Source organism: Eulemur rufifrons, chromosome 24 (genome assembly GCF_041146395.1).
Source record: "Eulemur rufifrons isolate Redbay chromosome 24, OSU_ERuf_1, whole genome shotgun sequence".
NCBI lineage: Eukaryota > Metazoa > Chordata > Mammalia > Primates > Lemuridae > Eulemur > Eulemur rufifrons.
This window is the reverse complement of record NC_091006.1, coordinates 10,675,399-10,687,646: the sequence shown is the minus strand read 5'-3', so window position 1 is coordinate 10,687,646 and position 12,248 is coordinate 10,675,399. Positions and strand designations below refer to the sequence as shown.

General features: G+C 52.5%; 1 protein-coding gene across 3 annotated transcripts in view; it reads left to right on the top strand.

The window, feature by feature from the left end:
* The window catches only part of SYMPK (symplekin scaffold protein), a 34,817-nt gene that overhangs the window by 13,754 nt on the left and 8,815 nt on the right, over window positions 1-12,248 (top strand). For all 3 annotated transcript variants that reach the window (XM_069458473.1, XM_069458474.1, XM_069458472.1), the window contains 9 exons: window positions 85-239; window positions 2,590-2,740; window positions 5,411-5,615; window positions 6,491-6,641; window positions 7,461-7,696; window positions 8,756-8,837; window positions 9,067-9,180; window positions 10,225-10,372; window positions 11,225-11,385. In XM_069458473.1, the coding sequence (XP_069314574.1) occupies window positions 85-239; window positions 2,590-2,740; window positions 5,411-5,615; window positions 6,491-6,641; window positions 7,461-7,696; window positions 8,756-8,837; window positions 9,067-9,180; window positions 10,225-10,372; window positions 11,225-11,385 (1,403 nt within the window). The remainder of the gene's footprint in view (window positions 1-84; window positions 240-2,589; window positions 2,741-5,410; window positions 5,616-6,490; window positions 6,642-7,460; window positions 7,697-8,755; window positions 8,838-9,066; window positions 9,181-10,224; window positions 10,373-11,224; window positions 11,386-12,248) is intronic.

Below are 12,248 nucleotides of genomic sequence, written 5' to 3'. Positions count from 1 at the left end.
GAGCCAGGGACCACCTGGGATCCCTGGGAAGAGGGAGGGCCTGCTGCCCTCTTTAGGGCCAGCATCTTGTTCTCCCCATCTCAGAGCCCAACCTGGGGGAAGACGATGAGGACAAGGACTTGGAGCCAGGCCCATCGGGCACCTCGAAGGCCTCAGCCCAGATCTCAGGCCAGTCAGACACAGATATCACCGCCGAGTTCTTACAGCCTCTGCTGACACCTGACAACGTGGCCAATCTGGTAAGGATGGGTGGGGACTGGTTCCCCTCTGGGCAAGGAGAAGGATCTCCTCATCCATTCCCCCACCTCTACTGTACACTTTCCACCTCCTCCAGGTGACGTCAGTCCCTTGCAGGGCTGGTCCAGAGGTCCCTCCTAACTTTGGATGGACCTCTCCTCTGATCCTTACTCTTTCAGGAGATCACTTGTCACCACTGCCCAATGGACCCTCTTTGGGTGGTCTGAGTCTCCATCTAATATAAACTCATTCACTCTCACTCTGCCTTCTCACCTTTGAAGGGAAGGTCTATTCACTGGAAAGTTTGGGGCGGGTCATGAACCCCATGAATTGTTTGCTGAGTGGTGTGGGAATGGGCGTGAGTGGGGCGGGATGGCCAGTGTGTTCCTTAGATTCTCAAAGATTTCCGGCTCCAAAGCAAAGGAACGACTTGCTTGAGTTGATTGGAAGAGGAATGGGTCTCACATCAGTCCTCTGGCTACAGCAGCATCCAGACCTTCCCACTGGGTGCTCGAAGGGAGTGAATGCCTCTTCCCATGCCCAGTGGCAGCCTTCCCTTCCCTCCACCTGACGGCTCCAAGGGGCTTAGTTTTGGTGTGAATGGAGTGGAAATTTTGTCATGATGGTGGTGAGAAGGCGTTTTCTCTCCATCTCCAGTCTCTTTGGTGTGCTCAGGCCCGGATATGCAGCCATCTCCTGATTTTCCTCCCCTTAGATGTCCCACAGCTGCCTTGGACTCAACACGTCAAAACTACAGTTTTCAAATTTCTCCCCATGCTCCTTTGCGGGCCCACGGCCCCTCCTGTGTTCTCCTTGACACACCAGCTTCCCAGTTCTAAATAGATTAAATTCAGCTTGCCTTAGTAGGCCCTCTCTGATCTGGCTTCTGTTAACTTGTTCAACCTTTTCTATCATCAGTTGAGGAAATTGTCCTTCTTAAATTTATTGCCATGAAGTTGTCCATAGTATTCTTTTACGTGTATAAAAATACCTGCTGTTGCTATAGTAATGTGCCCCTTTTTGTTCTTGGGGCACATTCTTGCCACAGATTTCCTTGTTTTTAGCTATTTCAAAGAACTGGCTCTTTGCTATGTTACCCAGGGTGGTCTCGAACTCCTGGGCTCAAGTGATGCTCCAGTCTCGGCCTCCTTAGCAGCTAGGACTACAGGTGTGCACCACCGCAACCAGCCCTGTTGCTATTCTTTTAGAACCTTTTGTTTTATTTCTGTTGCGTTTATTTATTTCTTGCTACTTTCTTTGAATATTTTTCTCCGAAGTTTTAAGTTAAATGGTTGACTCATTAATTTTCAGTCCTCTTTTCCAATGTAAGCATTTAAGGATTTGATTTTCCATCTAAGTACCATCTTAGCTGTGTTCCACACATTTTGATTTGTAGTAGTTTCATTATCTTTCTGTTCTAATTATTTTTTTATTTAGAGTGGACATTTAAAGTTCCAAATGTGTAGGGAGTTTGAGATTATCTCTTTTTTTTTTTTTTTTTTTTTTTTTTTGAGACAGAGTCTCACTCTGTTGCCCAGGCTAGAGTGAGTGCCGTGGCGTCAGCCTAGCTCACAGCAACCTCAAGCTCCTGAGCTCAAGCGATCCTCCTGTCTCAGCCTCCCGAGTAGCTGGGACTACAGGCATGCGCCACCATGCCCGGCTAATTTTTTCTATATATATTTTTAGCTGTCCATATAATTTCTTTCTATTTTTAGTAGAGGTGGGGTCTCGCTCTTGCTCAGGGTGGTCTCGAACTCCTGAGTTCAAACGATCCGCCCACCTCGGCCTCCCAGAGTGCTAGGATTACAGGCGTGAGCCACCGCGCCCGGCCGAGATTATCTCTTGTTACGAATTCCTAACATCCATGGATGCTCTCTGTTAGGATACTGGGTTTTTTTATTTGCTTGTCTTTTTAAGTCAGTTCCTAGTTCATATACTCTCCGTTGAATCTCTTTCCACTCTCTGGACAGGGTACCAGTTCTGCTGCCTCTTAGCCTTCTACCATGCTGTTCCTGAACCTGGAATACACTCCCCCCCACCCACTGTAAGACCTTCCCTACACCTGGCTGATTCCTGCCCTCCCCTCAGTTCTCAACCAAGTGCCACCTTCCCAGAGAGCCAGAGCCTTGCCTGCCCTCCTGACGCAGCTCATAGCACCCTTCACTTCCCTCTCGAGCACCGCACTGTATGATTATTCATTTTCTCTCTGACTTCCCCAAGAGGCTGAGCTCAGGAGAGTAGGCCCAGGTCAGTCTTGGTCACTGCCGTTTCCCCAGCGTTGGCCTGGGCATGGAACACACGCTTGCTGAGTTAATGATTAAGGAGAGGCTCCTCTTCCTGGGCATCCCACAGGTACTCATCAGCATGGTGTACCTGCCCGAGGCCATGCCTGCCTCCTTCCAAGCCATCTACACGCCCGTGGAGTCAGCAGGCACCGAAGCCCAGATCAAGCACCTGGCTCGGCTCATGGCCACACAGATGACGGCTGCAGGACTAGGGCCAGGTCAGTATCTCCTGGAGTCGATTTGGGCCAGGGATTGGCACTTGTGGCTACTGGGTTCTCTTTACTGGAAGAGAACCTCCTTGTGGTGGTGCAGTTGAAAATCACACGAGAGCTAACATGTAAATAATTATGGATCCCATAGATAGATTGAGTGCTCAGTATTTTCAGGTCCTTGCTTTGAAATCCAACAGACCTGAGTTTGAGGTCTGAGTTGAACTGACTGCGTCATCACCTTAAGAGCTGTGTGACCTTGGACACGTTACTTAACCTCTCTGAGCCTTAGACTTTTTCCCTATTTTAACAGTACTACTGAGGTATAATATACCTCAATGCACAGCTCTTAGTGTACACCTTAGTGAATTTTTACGAAGTGAACATACCAGTATAACTACCACCCAGATCCAGATACAGGTTGGGTATCCCTTAACCAAAATGCTAGGGACCAGATGTGTTTCAGACTTTGGATATTGGAATATTTGTATATATATAATGAGATATCTTGGGGATGGGACCCACCTCTAAACACAAAATTCATTTGTTTCTTATGTACTTCTTACATATAGCCTGAAGGTAAACTTACATATTTTTAGTTCTTTTATGCATGAACAAAGTTGGTTTGTTTTCGTTTTTTGAGATAGAGTCTCACTTTGTCACCTGGACTAGAGTGCATTGGCATCATCACAGCTCACTGCAACCTCATATTCTTGGGCTCAAGAGATTCTCCTGCCTCAGCCTCCCAAGTAGCTGGAACTACAGGTGCACACCACCACACCCAGCTAATTTTTCTACTTTTAGTAGAGACAAGGTCTCTCTATGTTGTTCAGGCTGTTCTTAAACTCCTAGCCTCAAGCGATCCTCCCTCCTTGGCCTCCCGAAGTGCTGTGATTACAGGCGTGAGCCACCACACCCGGCCTGAAACAAAGTTTGTTTTTTGTTTTTTTGTTATTTGGGGTTTTTTTTTTCTGTGTGTTGCTTTGCTGTTTTTTTGAGACAGAGTCTCACTCTGTTGCCCGGGCAAGTGCTATGGCATCAGTGAGTGCGTGTGAGTCCTGGGCTCACACGATCCTCCTGCCTCAGCCTCCTGAGTAGCTGGGACTACAGGCGAGTGCCACCACGCCTGGCTTATTTTTTCTATTTTTAGCAGAGATGGGACGGGGTCTCACTCTTGCTCAGGCTAGTCTTGAACTCCTGATGTCAAGCAATCCTCCTGCCTTCGCCTCCCAGAGTGCTAGGATTACAGGTGTGAGCCACCGTGCCTGACCTGAAACAAAGTTTTGACTGTGTTTTGACTGCAGCCTGTCACATGAGGTGATGTGTGGAATTTCCCACTTATGGCATCATGTTGACACTCAAGTTTCAGATTTTGGAGCATTTTGGATTTCAGATTTTCAGATCAGGGGTGCTTAACCTATATAGACCATTTCCACCACTATACAAAGTTTTTCCTTGCTCCTTTCCATTCAGCGTTCAGGGCATCCCAACCCCAGAGATAACCACTGTTCTAATTTTTGCCTCCATATTCTTTCTTTCTTTTTTTTTTTTTTTTTTGAGACAGAGTCTCACTCTGTTGCCCAGGCTAGAGTGCCGTGGTGTCAGCCTAGCTCACAGCAACCTCAAACTCTTGGGCTTAAGCGATCCTCCTGCCTCAGCCTCCCGAGTAGCTGGGACTACAGGCATGCGCCACCATGCCCGGCTAATTTTTTCTACCTATTTTTAGTTGTCCGGTTAATTTCTCTCTGTTTTTTAGAAGAGACAGGGTCTCGCTCTTGCTCAGGCTGGTCTACTTCCATATTCTTGAACTTCGTATAAATGGGATCACAAAGAGTCTGGCCTCTTTTGCTCACCATAAGTTTTTGAGATTCATCCCTGTTGTCATGTGAACGAGTAGCTTATCTTTTACTGCTCAGTGTACTCCCGTATATGTAGAATATACAGCATTTGAGAATAAAGCTGCCGTGAACATTTGTGTCCAAGACTTTTTTTTTTTTGAGACAGAGTCTCACTGTTGCCCAGGCTAGAGTGAGTGCCGTGGCGTCAGCCTAGCTTACAGCAACCTCAAACTCCTGAGCTCAAGCGATCCTCCTGTCTCAGCCTCCCGAGTAGCTGGGACTACAGGCATGCACCACCATGCCCGGCTAATTTTTTCTATATATATTTTTAGCTGTCCATATAATTTTTTTCTATTTTTAGTAGAGATGGGGTCTCGCTCTTGCTCAGGCTGGTCTCGAACTCCTGAGCTCAAACGATCCGCCCACCTCAGCCTCCCAGAGTGCTAGGATTACAGGCGTGAGCCACCGCGCCCGGCCAGTGTCCAAGACTTTTGATGCCCATGTGCCCTCACCTATCTTGAGTATATACCAAGGAGGGGAATTGTTGGGTCATAGGTTAGGGTGTGATCAGTGCTATTAGAAACTGCTCATCATGTTTCCAAAGTAGCTGTACCATTTGCTACTCTCACCAGCAGTGAATGGCGTTTCTAGTTTGAGCCTCAGTTGTTGTACTGCAAAGCCAGGATAAAGAGAGTCCCCGCTCCAGGAGGGTATTGTGCAGACTTCAACAAGGTTTCGGGTGTACAAGGCTCAGAGCCGGGCAGCTGGGCACACAGGAAGCCCTCAGAGGGGAGCAGGTGGGTCTGATGTGCCGAGTGCCCGTTTGCCGCCTCCCTCTCAGGCGTGGAGCAAACCAAACAGTGCAAGGAGGAGCCCAAGGAGGAGAAGGTGGTGAAGCCCGAGAGCGTCCTGATCAAGCGGCGCCTGCCAGCCCAGGGCCAAGCCATCTCGGTGGTGGGCTCCCTGAGCTCCATGTCCCCTCTGGAGGAGGAGGCGCCCCAGGCCAAGAGGAGGCCGGAGCCCATCATTCCTGTCACACAGCCCCGGTGAGTCCCCTTCCAGGTGCTGGGCAAGACAGGAGCCCTGCCCTGAGGGTCCCCGCCTTGGTTTCCGTGCATATGCAAGTGAGTGCGGGACAGAAGGTCTGGACCAGGTTCTTTCCGACTCTTGAGTCAGTGCCGCACCCACTCAGCCGCTGTTGTTTTCTTCTCTGTAAAAGCACCCCCTTTCTTATGTCTAAAATTGGTATAATGATAGTATGTTTCTCTTAAGGATCAAGGAAGAATTAAATGATTAATAGTTCACGGGGATGGTTAGATAACTAAATTAGATAGCTCTTGAGTTAAAAGTGATTGTGATGGTAAAGCATTTTGCATGATTCTTGATGTGTAGCAAGTGCTACTTGTCACCATCATTGCCCTCATTATTACCTCCCTTAGAGACCACAAAACCCAGCCAGTCCCAGCCCTGACCCCGGCCCCACCCAAGTCTCACTAACACAGCTGAGCATGGCCTGCTACCCACCAAGCTCCCTGCTCCCTCACTCCCTCCTCCCACCACCCCGCAAGCAGATCCCCACTTAAAGCTTTTGCCTGTCCTGTTCTGTCAGCCTGGAATACTTGTCCCTGAGACATTTCTGTGTCTTGCTCCCTCCCTCCATTCAGATCTCCACTCCCATGTTAGCTCCTTACAGAAACCTTCCTGAGACCCCTCATACAAAACCAAAATAGCATCTTCTCCCTGACTCCTACCCCTGCCGTGCCTCAGAGTCAAACAGCGGGGCTAGAGAGGCAGCCCGGGAGGGGGCCGTGTCTCTGTGTGGCCTGTCTAGTCCCTGAGGTGGGGAGAGTCACCCGATGGGCCTGGGCTGCAGAAAAGATGCTCTAAGTCACCGTGTCCCTGTCCGTACTCTCCCACGCAGGCTGGCGGGTGCTGGTGGGCGCAAGAAAATCTTCCGTCTCAGCGACGTGCTGAAGCCCCTGACGGATGCCCAGGTTGAGGCCATGAAGCTGGGTGCTGTGAAGCGGATCCTGCGGGCTGAGAAGGCTGTGGCCTGCAGTGGGGCAGCCCAGGTGTGCCCCTGTCCCCCCAGCAGCCCATCCTTCCAGTCCCTCTCCCCAAGAGCTTGCCTCACATCCCAACCAAGAAGCAGGCCCTCCATAAAGCAGAGACAGTAGCAGCAGTGATGAGGAAGAAATGTGCAAACGCATGTGTGCGTTCATCAGCACAGGGCAGGGGCAAGAAGTGCTCTGCAAGTGAGGGCTGCTCCTCGGTCTTGTTCTTCATGGTTGTTAACGTTATTCTTGTTATCTAGATTCACACATACCTGGTTTTAAATCCTGATTCTGCCACTTGCTGCTGTTAACCTTAGGCGACTTTTTCTCCTCATTCTTTAAAGTTAATTTTTAATTAACCGGTAGTACATGAACACACTCTGTTAGAAAATACAGCCGAGCTCAGTGGCTCATGCCTGCAATCCCAACTACTCGAGAGGCTGAAATGGGAAGATTGCTTGAGACCAGCCTGGACAACATCGTGAGATCCCATCTCTAAAAAATTAAAAATAAAAAATATCTCCAGGCAACATAAATATGATACAGCCTTCCTTGGCCATCACCTGCATCCTGTCCCCCTCATCAGAGGTGACCAATGTACAAATTAGGGGAATCTTTCAAGATCTTTTTCTGTGCACTTAAGTATGTAGATATTACTCCTAGAAACTCAGTTTTATTCTGTGATGATCGATCCCCTCTCCCCATGCCACACAAACAGGACCCTCCCTGTCTCCACCGGGGCTTCTTTCGCCCAGGCAGGAGGAGTTGAAGGGAGGACTGTGGGGTCCCCAGAATTGCCCATCCCCACACCAACATGCTGGCTTGTTCCCCCACCAGGTGCGCATAAAGATCCTGGCCTGCCTGGTGACGCAGTTCGACTCGGGCCTAAAGGCCGAGGTCCTGTCCTTCATCCTGGAGGATGTGCGGGTGCGCCTGGACCTGGCCTTTGCCTGGCTCTACCAGGAGTACAACGCCTACCTGGCAGCCGGGGCCTCGGGCGCCCTGGACAAGTATGAGGACTGCCTCATCCGCCTGCTCTCCGGCCTGCAGGAGAAACCGGACCAGAAGGATGGGTGAGGGGATGGGCCCACACTTCCCTGTCCCTGAAAGTCCCCCTCCTGTGTCCTACCCTTCCTCTCTGGTTTTCACCACCTTCCTCTTTATCACCACTGAGTCAGTGTTCCATGTGCCCTTCCCAAGCCACCCTTCTTCCCTCCCTACCCTCTGGAAGCGCGTACAAGTTTGTAGTTTAGAGTGTGGACAGGGGGTCACACTCTCTGGGCTTGCTGTCCCGCTCTGCCACTTGCTCTGAGTGGCCTGTGTCACTTACCCTCTGCACCTGTTTTCCCATCTGTAACTACCCACCCACCTCCTGGGCTGGTTTTGCAGATGGCTTTCCCATCTGTAACTACCCCCTCTCTTACCTGATTTGGTTCTTTAGTTTCCTCCCTATTCTTGGCCTCCAGCTTACCCATCCGTCCTCCAGACAACAGCTCTGGGGACTTCACTGTATAAATCCTCTTGTTTTTTCCCCACTTAGAGCCTTCCACGGTTTCCCCATTGCTCTTAGCATAAAGTACAGCCTCCTTACTCTGGCCAGTGAGGCCTTGTATGGCCCAACCCCTACCAACCTCTTTAGCTTCTTTTTTTCTGCCTCTCACCCCCCCAAACTTTAACCACATCAACCTCCTATCTGTTCCTCGGACGTGCCACATTCAGGGCCTTGGCACATACGTTCTCTTTACCTGGAATGCTCTCTGCCCCACTCTTTGCATGGCTTGCTCCTCATCCACCAGTGTTGACCCAGATGTTACCTCAGAGCAGCCTTTTGTGGCCACCATATCTAACATAACCAGCACCCTCCTCCACTCCCATGATTCCCTCCCATTGCTGCATTAGATGAAGTTAGGGATACCCATTTGACCAAAGGGAGAAACTGAATTTCAGAGAAGTAGTCTCTGCCCAAATCTCCCAGCTGGCAGCTTTTGAACCCTGGTCTATTGACGTCTGAAGCTCTGTAACCATGGGGTGAACAAGCTGTCTCTGGGGAGGGCCTGCCAGCTCCGAGCTCCTGCAGTGCAGCAGCCAGGCGGCCTTTCCGCAGCTGTCCCTTCTCCCTCCCTCTCGGGCAGGATCTTCACCAAGGTGGTGTTGGAGGCTCCGCTCATCACTGAGAGTGCCCTGGAGGTGATTCGCAAGTACTGCGAGGACGAGGTGAGGACAGGTGGCTGTGGGGTAGGCGGGGCAGGCAGATTTGGGTCACTGCAGCCTGTGGTGGGGACGGGGCCTGCCTTGGTCTGAAGGGCACACAACCTTGTGGCAGGGGCTTTCACAGGGGACCAGGCCCTTTTGTCCAGGTACCTGATCTGAGGGAAGCAAAAGGACAGATCCCAAAGGCACACTGCAGGTGGGCTGAGCTCTGGTTCCCTCCCTCTTGCTGCAGAGTCGCACCTACCTGGGCATGTCCACGCTTCGAGACCTGATCTTTAAGCGCCCGTCCCGCCAATTCCAGTATCTGCACGTCCTCCTAGACCTCAGCTCCCATGAGAAGGACAAGGTGATGCCCCTCTGCCACCTGTGTGACTGCAGGGCTCCACTCAGACAGCGGTTTGCAAAGGCCTTCCTCTGTCCTAAGTAACCGGCCCAGCCTCTTCTGCATCCACCTGAAAGTTTCTCCCTGGGCCTAATGCCCGTCACGCAACAGTTTATGGGTTGTTGTTGGGGGTTGTTTTTTTGTTTGTTTGTTTGTTTTCCCCCCCGATGGCCTAGCTCCATGCTGGAACCTGGGGGCACTGACCGGTGAGAAGCCAGTGTGACTTCTCAGGGAGCAGCCAGGACGCAGCATGCTCAGTGCCTTGAGCAGAGCAGTGTATGGCTACAGGAGCCCCAGGGAGGGGCCTCACCCATCTAGTTGGGGGGCTGGGCAAGGGAGGTGTCTCAAGGAAGGCTTCCTGGAAGAGGGAATGTGTGAGCTGAGACCTGAAATATTAGTAGGCGAGTGTGCTCTGCACAGAGGGGACAAATGTGTACGTGCTATGTTGGGAGGGGCCCTTGGCCCGTCCCTGCCCCAGTCTTTCACCAGACCTGGCAGCGTGTGCTCGTTCATTCATTCAGCAGACCTTCATTGCACACCTCTGGCCCTGGCCCTGTGCTCCTGTTGGGGACAAAGCAGTGCCCAAGACCAGTCCCTGCCCTTGTGGCTCCCAGCAGATGATACCTGCATGAAACAGGCTTTGGCCAGTGATGGCCATTCTAGGCATTCCTGGCCTTCTGTGCCAAGTTTCAAAGCCAAGGAGCCTTGGCAGGGAGTGTCACTTTTGAGGAACTGAGGAAAGCTCGCTGTGCTTGGAGCGTAAGGAGCAAGGCAAGCAGTGGTAAGAGAGGGGGCTGGGAGGCAGACGGCGAGGCGATGGTGCTGGGCCCTCCTCGGGCCAGGATGCCTCCCTCCTGAGCTGGTGACCGGCCCTGGGCACAGGTAACAGCTGGGCCGGGCCTTTCTCAGGCTTGGGCTTGTTTTCACGCGTGTGCTGGCAAGCGTGGAAGAACAGCCGTCCTTCCCCTCCCCTGCGCTCTTCCCATCTTGCCCCCACTGTCTCCTCAGGTGCGTTCCCAGGCCTTGCTTTTCATCAAACGCATGTACGAAAAGGAGCAGCTACGAGAGTACGTGGAGAAATTTGCCCTCAACTACCTGCAGCTCTTGGTCCACCCCAACCCACCGTCTGTGCTGTTCGGAGCCGACAAGGACACAGGTTTGGTGCAGGTTCATCAGATGTGTATTGAGCACTCGGTGCGTCCTGGGGGAAGACAACCTGGCAGTAATGACGGAATGGGCAGGGCACCGTGGGAGCTGGGGTGGGGGCGCCTCACCCAGCCCAAGAGGTCGGGGGAAGGCCCAGAGGATAAGGAGAGCTACCCAGCGGTGGGGCTCCAGGAAGGACCAGGCAGTTCCCTCAGCAAAGCCGCAGGCCCCCCAGCATTCAGACTGGCAGACCCAGGCCCCAAGTAAATGGACCATTAAATGGGAAGGCTTGGGGCCACCATGGGGAAACACGAGACCCGGGCTAGCCTGGGTGCTGGGAAGGCTTCCCAGGAGAGGCACAGTCTGCGTGAGGCCGAGAGGCTGAGCAGGTGTGAAAAAAGGAGCTGGGGAGTGGTGGTCCAGCAAAGGGGACGACAGGCACAGATGCACAGGCGAGAAGGCCCCTCAGGACTGTAGGAAGGGGAAGGGGCATGTGACCAGCATAGAGGACAGCGGGCAGTGGGCTGGGCCACCCCATACAGTGCATGGTAACCAATGCAAGGGGAAGAGTTGGGGCTCTATCCTGAGGCCACGGGGCAGTCGTGACAGGACTTTGAGCAAGAAAGGGACAGGGTCAGAATTGCACCTTGGAAAGCTCCTCTGGCTGCGGTGTGGGTTGGTGGTCAGGGGGTAGAGATGAGAAGTCTGGTCTCCCCTGCTTCCCTGCCCTAGAACAACTTGCTCCCTAGTCCAGCTCCCTTCTCTGCCCTCCCCCCTCTGCGGGCAAGGGGCAGATGCTGGGCGTGGGCGGGGTGGGGAGGAGAGTACGAGTGAGCCTGATGCCCGGCCCCTGCCCTGTCAGAGGTGGCAGCGCCCTGGACCGAGGAGACGGTGAAGCAGTGTCTGTACCTCTACCTGGCCCTTCTGCCTCAGAACCACAAGCTGATCCACGAGCTGGCGGCCGTGTACACTGAGGCCATTGCTGACATCAAGCGGACGGTGCTGAGAGTGATCGAGCAGCCGGTGAGGCCCCTGAGCCCACCGGGGGCTGCCCAGCCGTGGGCAGGGCTGAGTCCCCAAGTTCACCTGTTCCCCCAGCATCTCCACCTCCACATGTGCTAAGCATGAAGGGTCGTCACCCCAGGCCGACAGCTCTGTGGCTCTCGGGTGGTCCACACATCGTCTGTCCGTTCATGAGAAGACAACGGGGTGGCCCAGGCCCGGGGTGACGTTCTGCTGCCCACTCTCACCTCGACCTTGCACCCTTCCGTAACAGCGGGGACGATATTCCCGTCCCCACAAGCTGTTGCAGGACACCCGTGAACTCGAGCACGTAAACACCTGTGTCACTAGCATTACTTACGAGCTGGCCCTCCCCCGTGTGGCTGACAGGAATCCTTAGCTGTCGTTGGATAAAGATAAGTCCCTCCTGCTCCTCTCTCTGGAGCCACAGGGTTGCCCACGAGAGAAGCAACTCGGTAGCAAACTGGCACCCGAGACGCAGACTGTCTGCCCTTCCGGTTTGCAGCTGGATTTGAAACCACTTTTTGATATCTCTGTTCTTGACATTTTTTTATTATGCAAAATTTCCAACATAAACAGAGAATCGTACTTTAGTCCCCAGATACCTGCCGTCCAGGTTCACTGGTGTCCTTACCTGTAAAATGGGGATGATGGGCTTATTGTCAGGAGGAAGCAATTTGTATGCTCATTTTCAAGATGGGCCAAAACTGGTTTCCAGAAAAGTGATCCCGCTGGACTGAAGCTCCTCAAGAGCAAAGACTGTCAGTTTCAGTCACAATTGTAGACGTTTGTTGGGCCAAAGTGAAGCCCAGTCCCCTAGCCCCGTGTTGGGTGCTCACGGCGGGACAGGCTCCAGAAGCAGC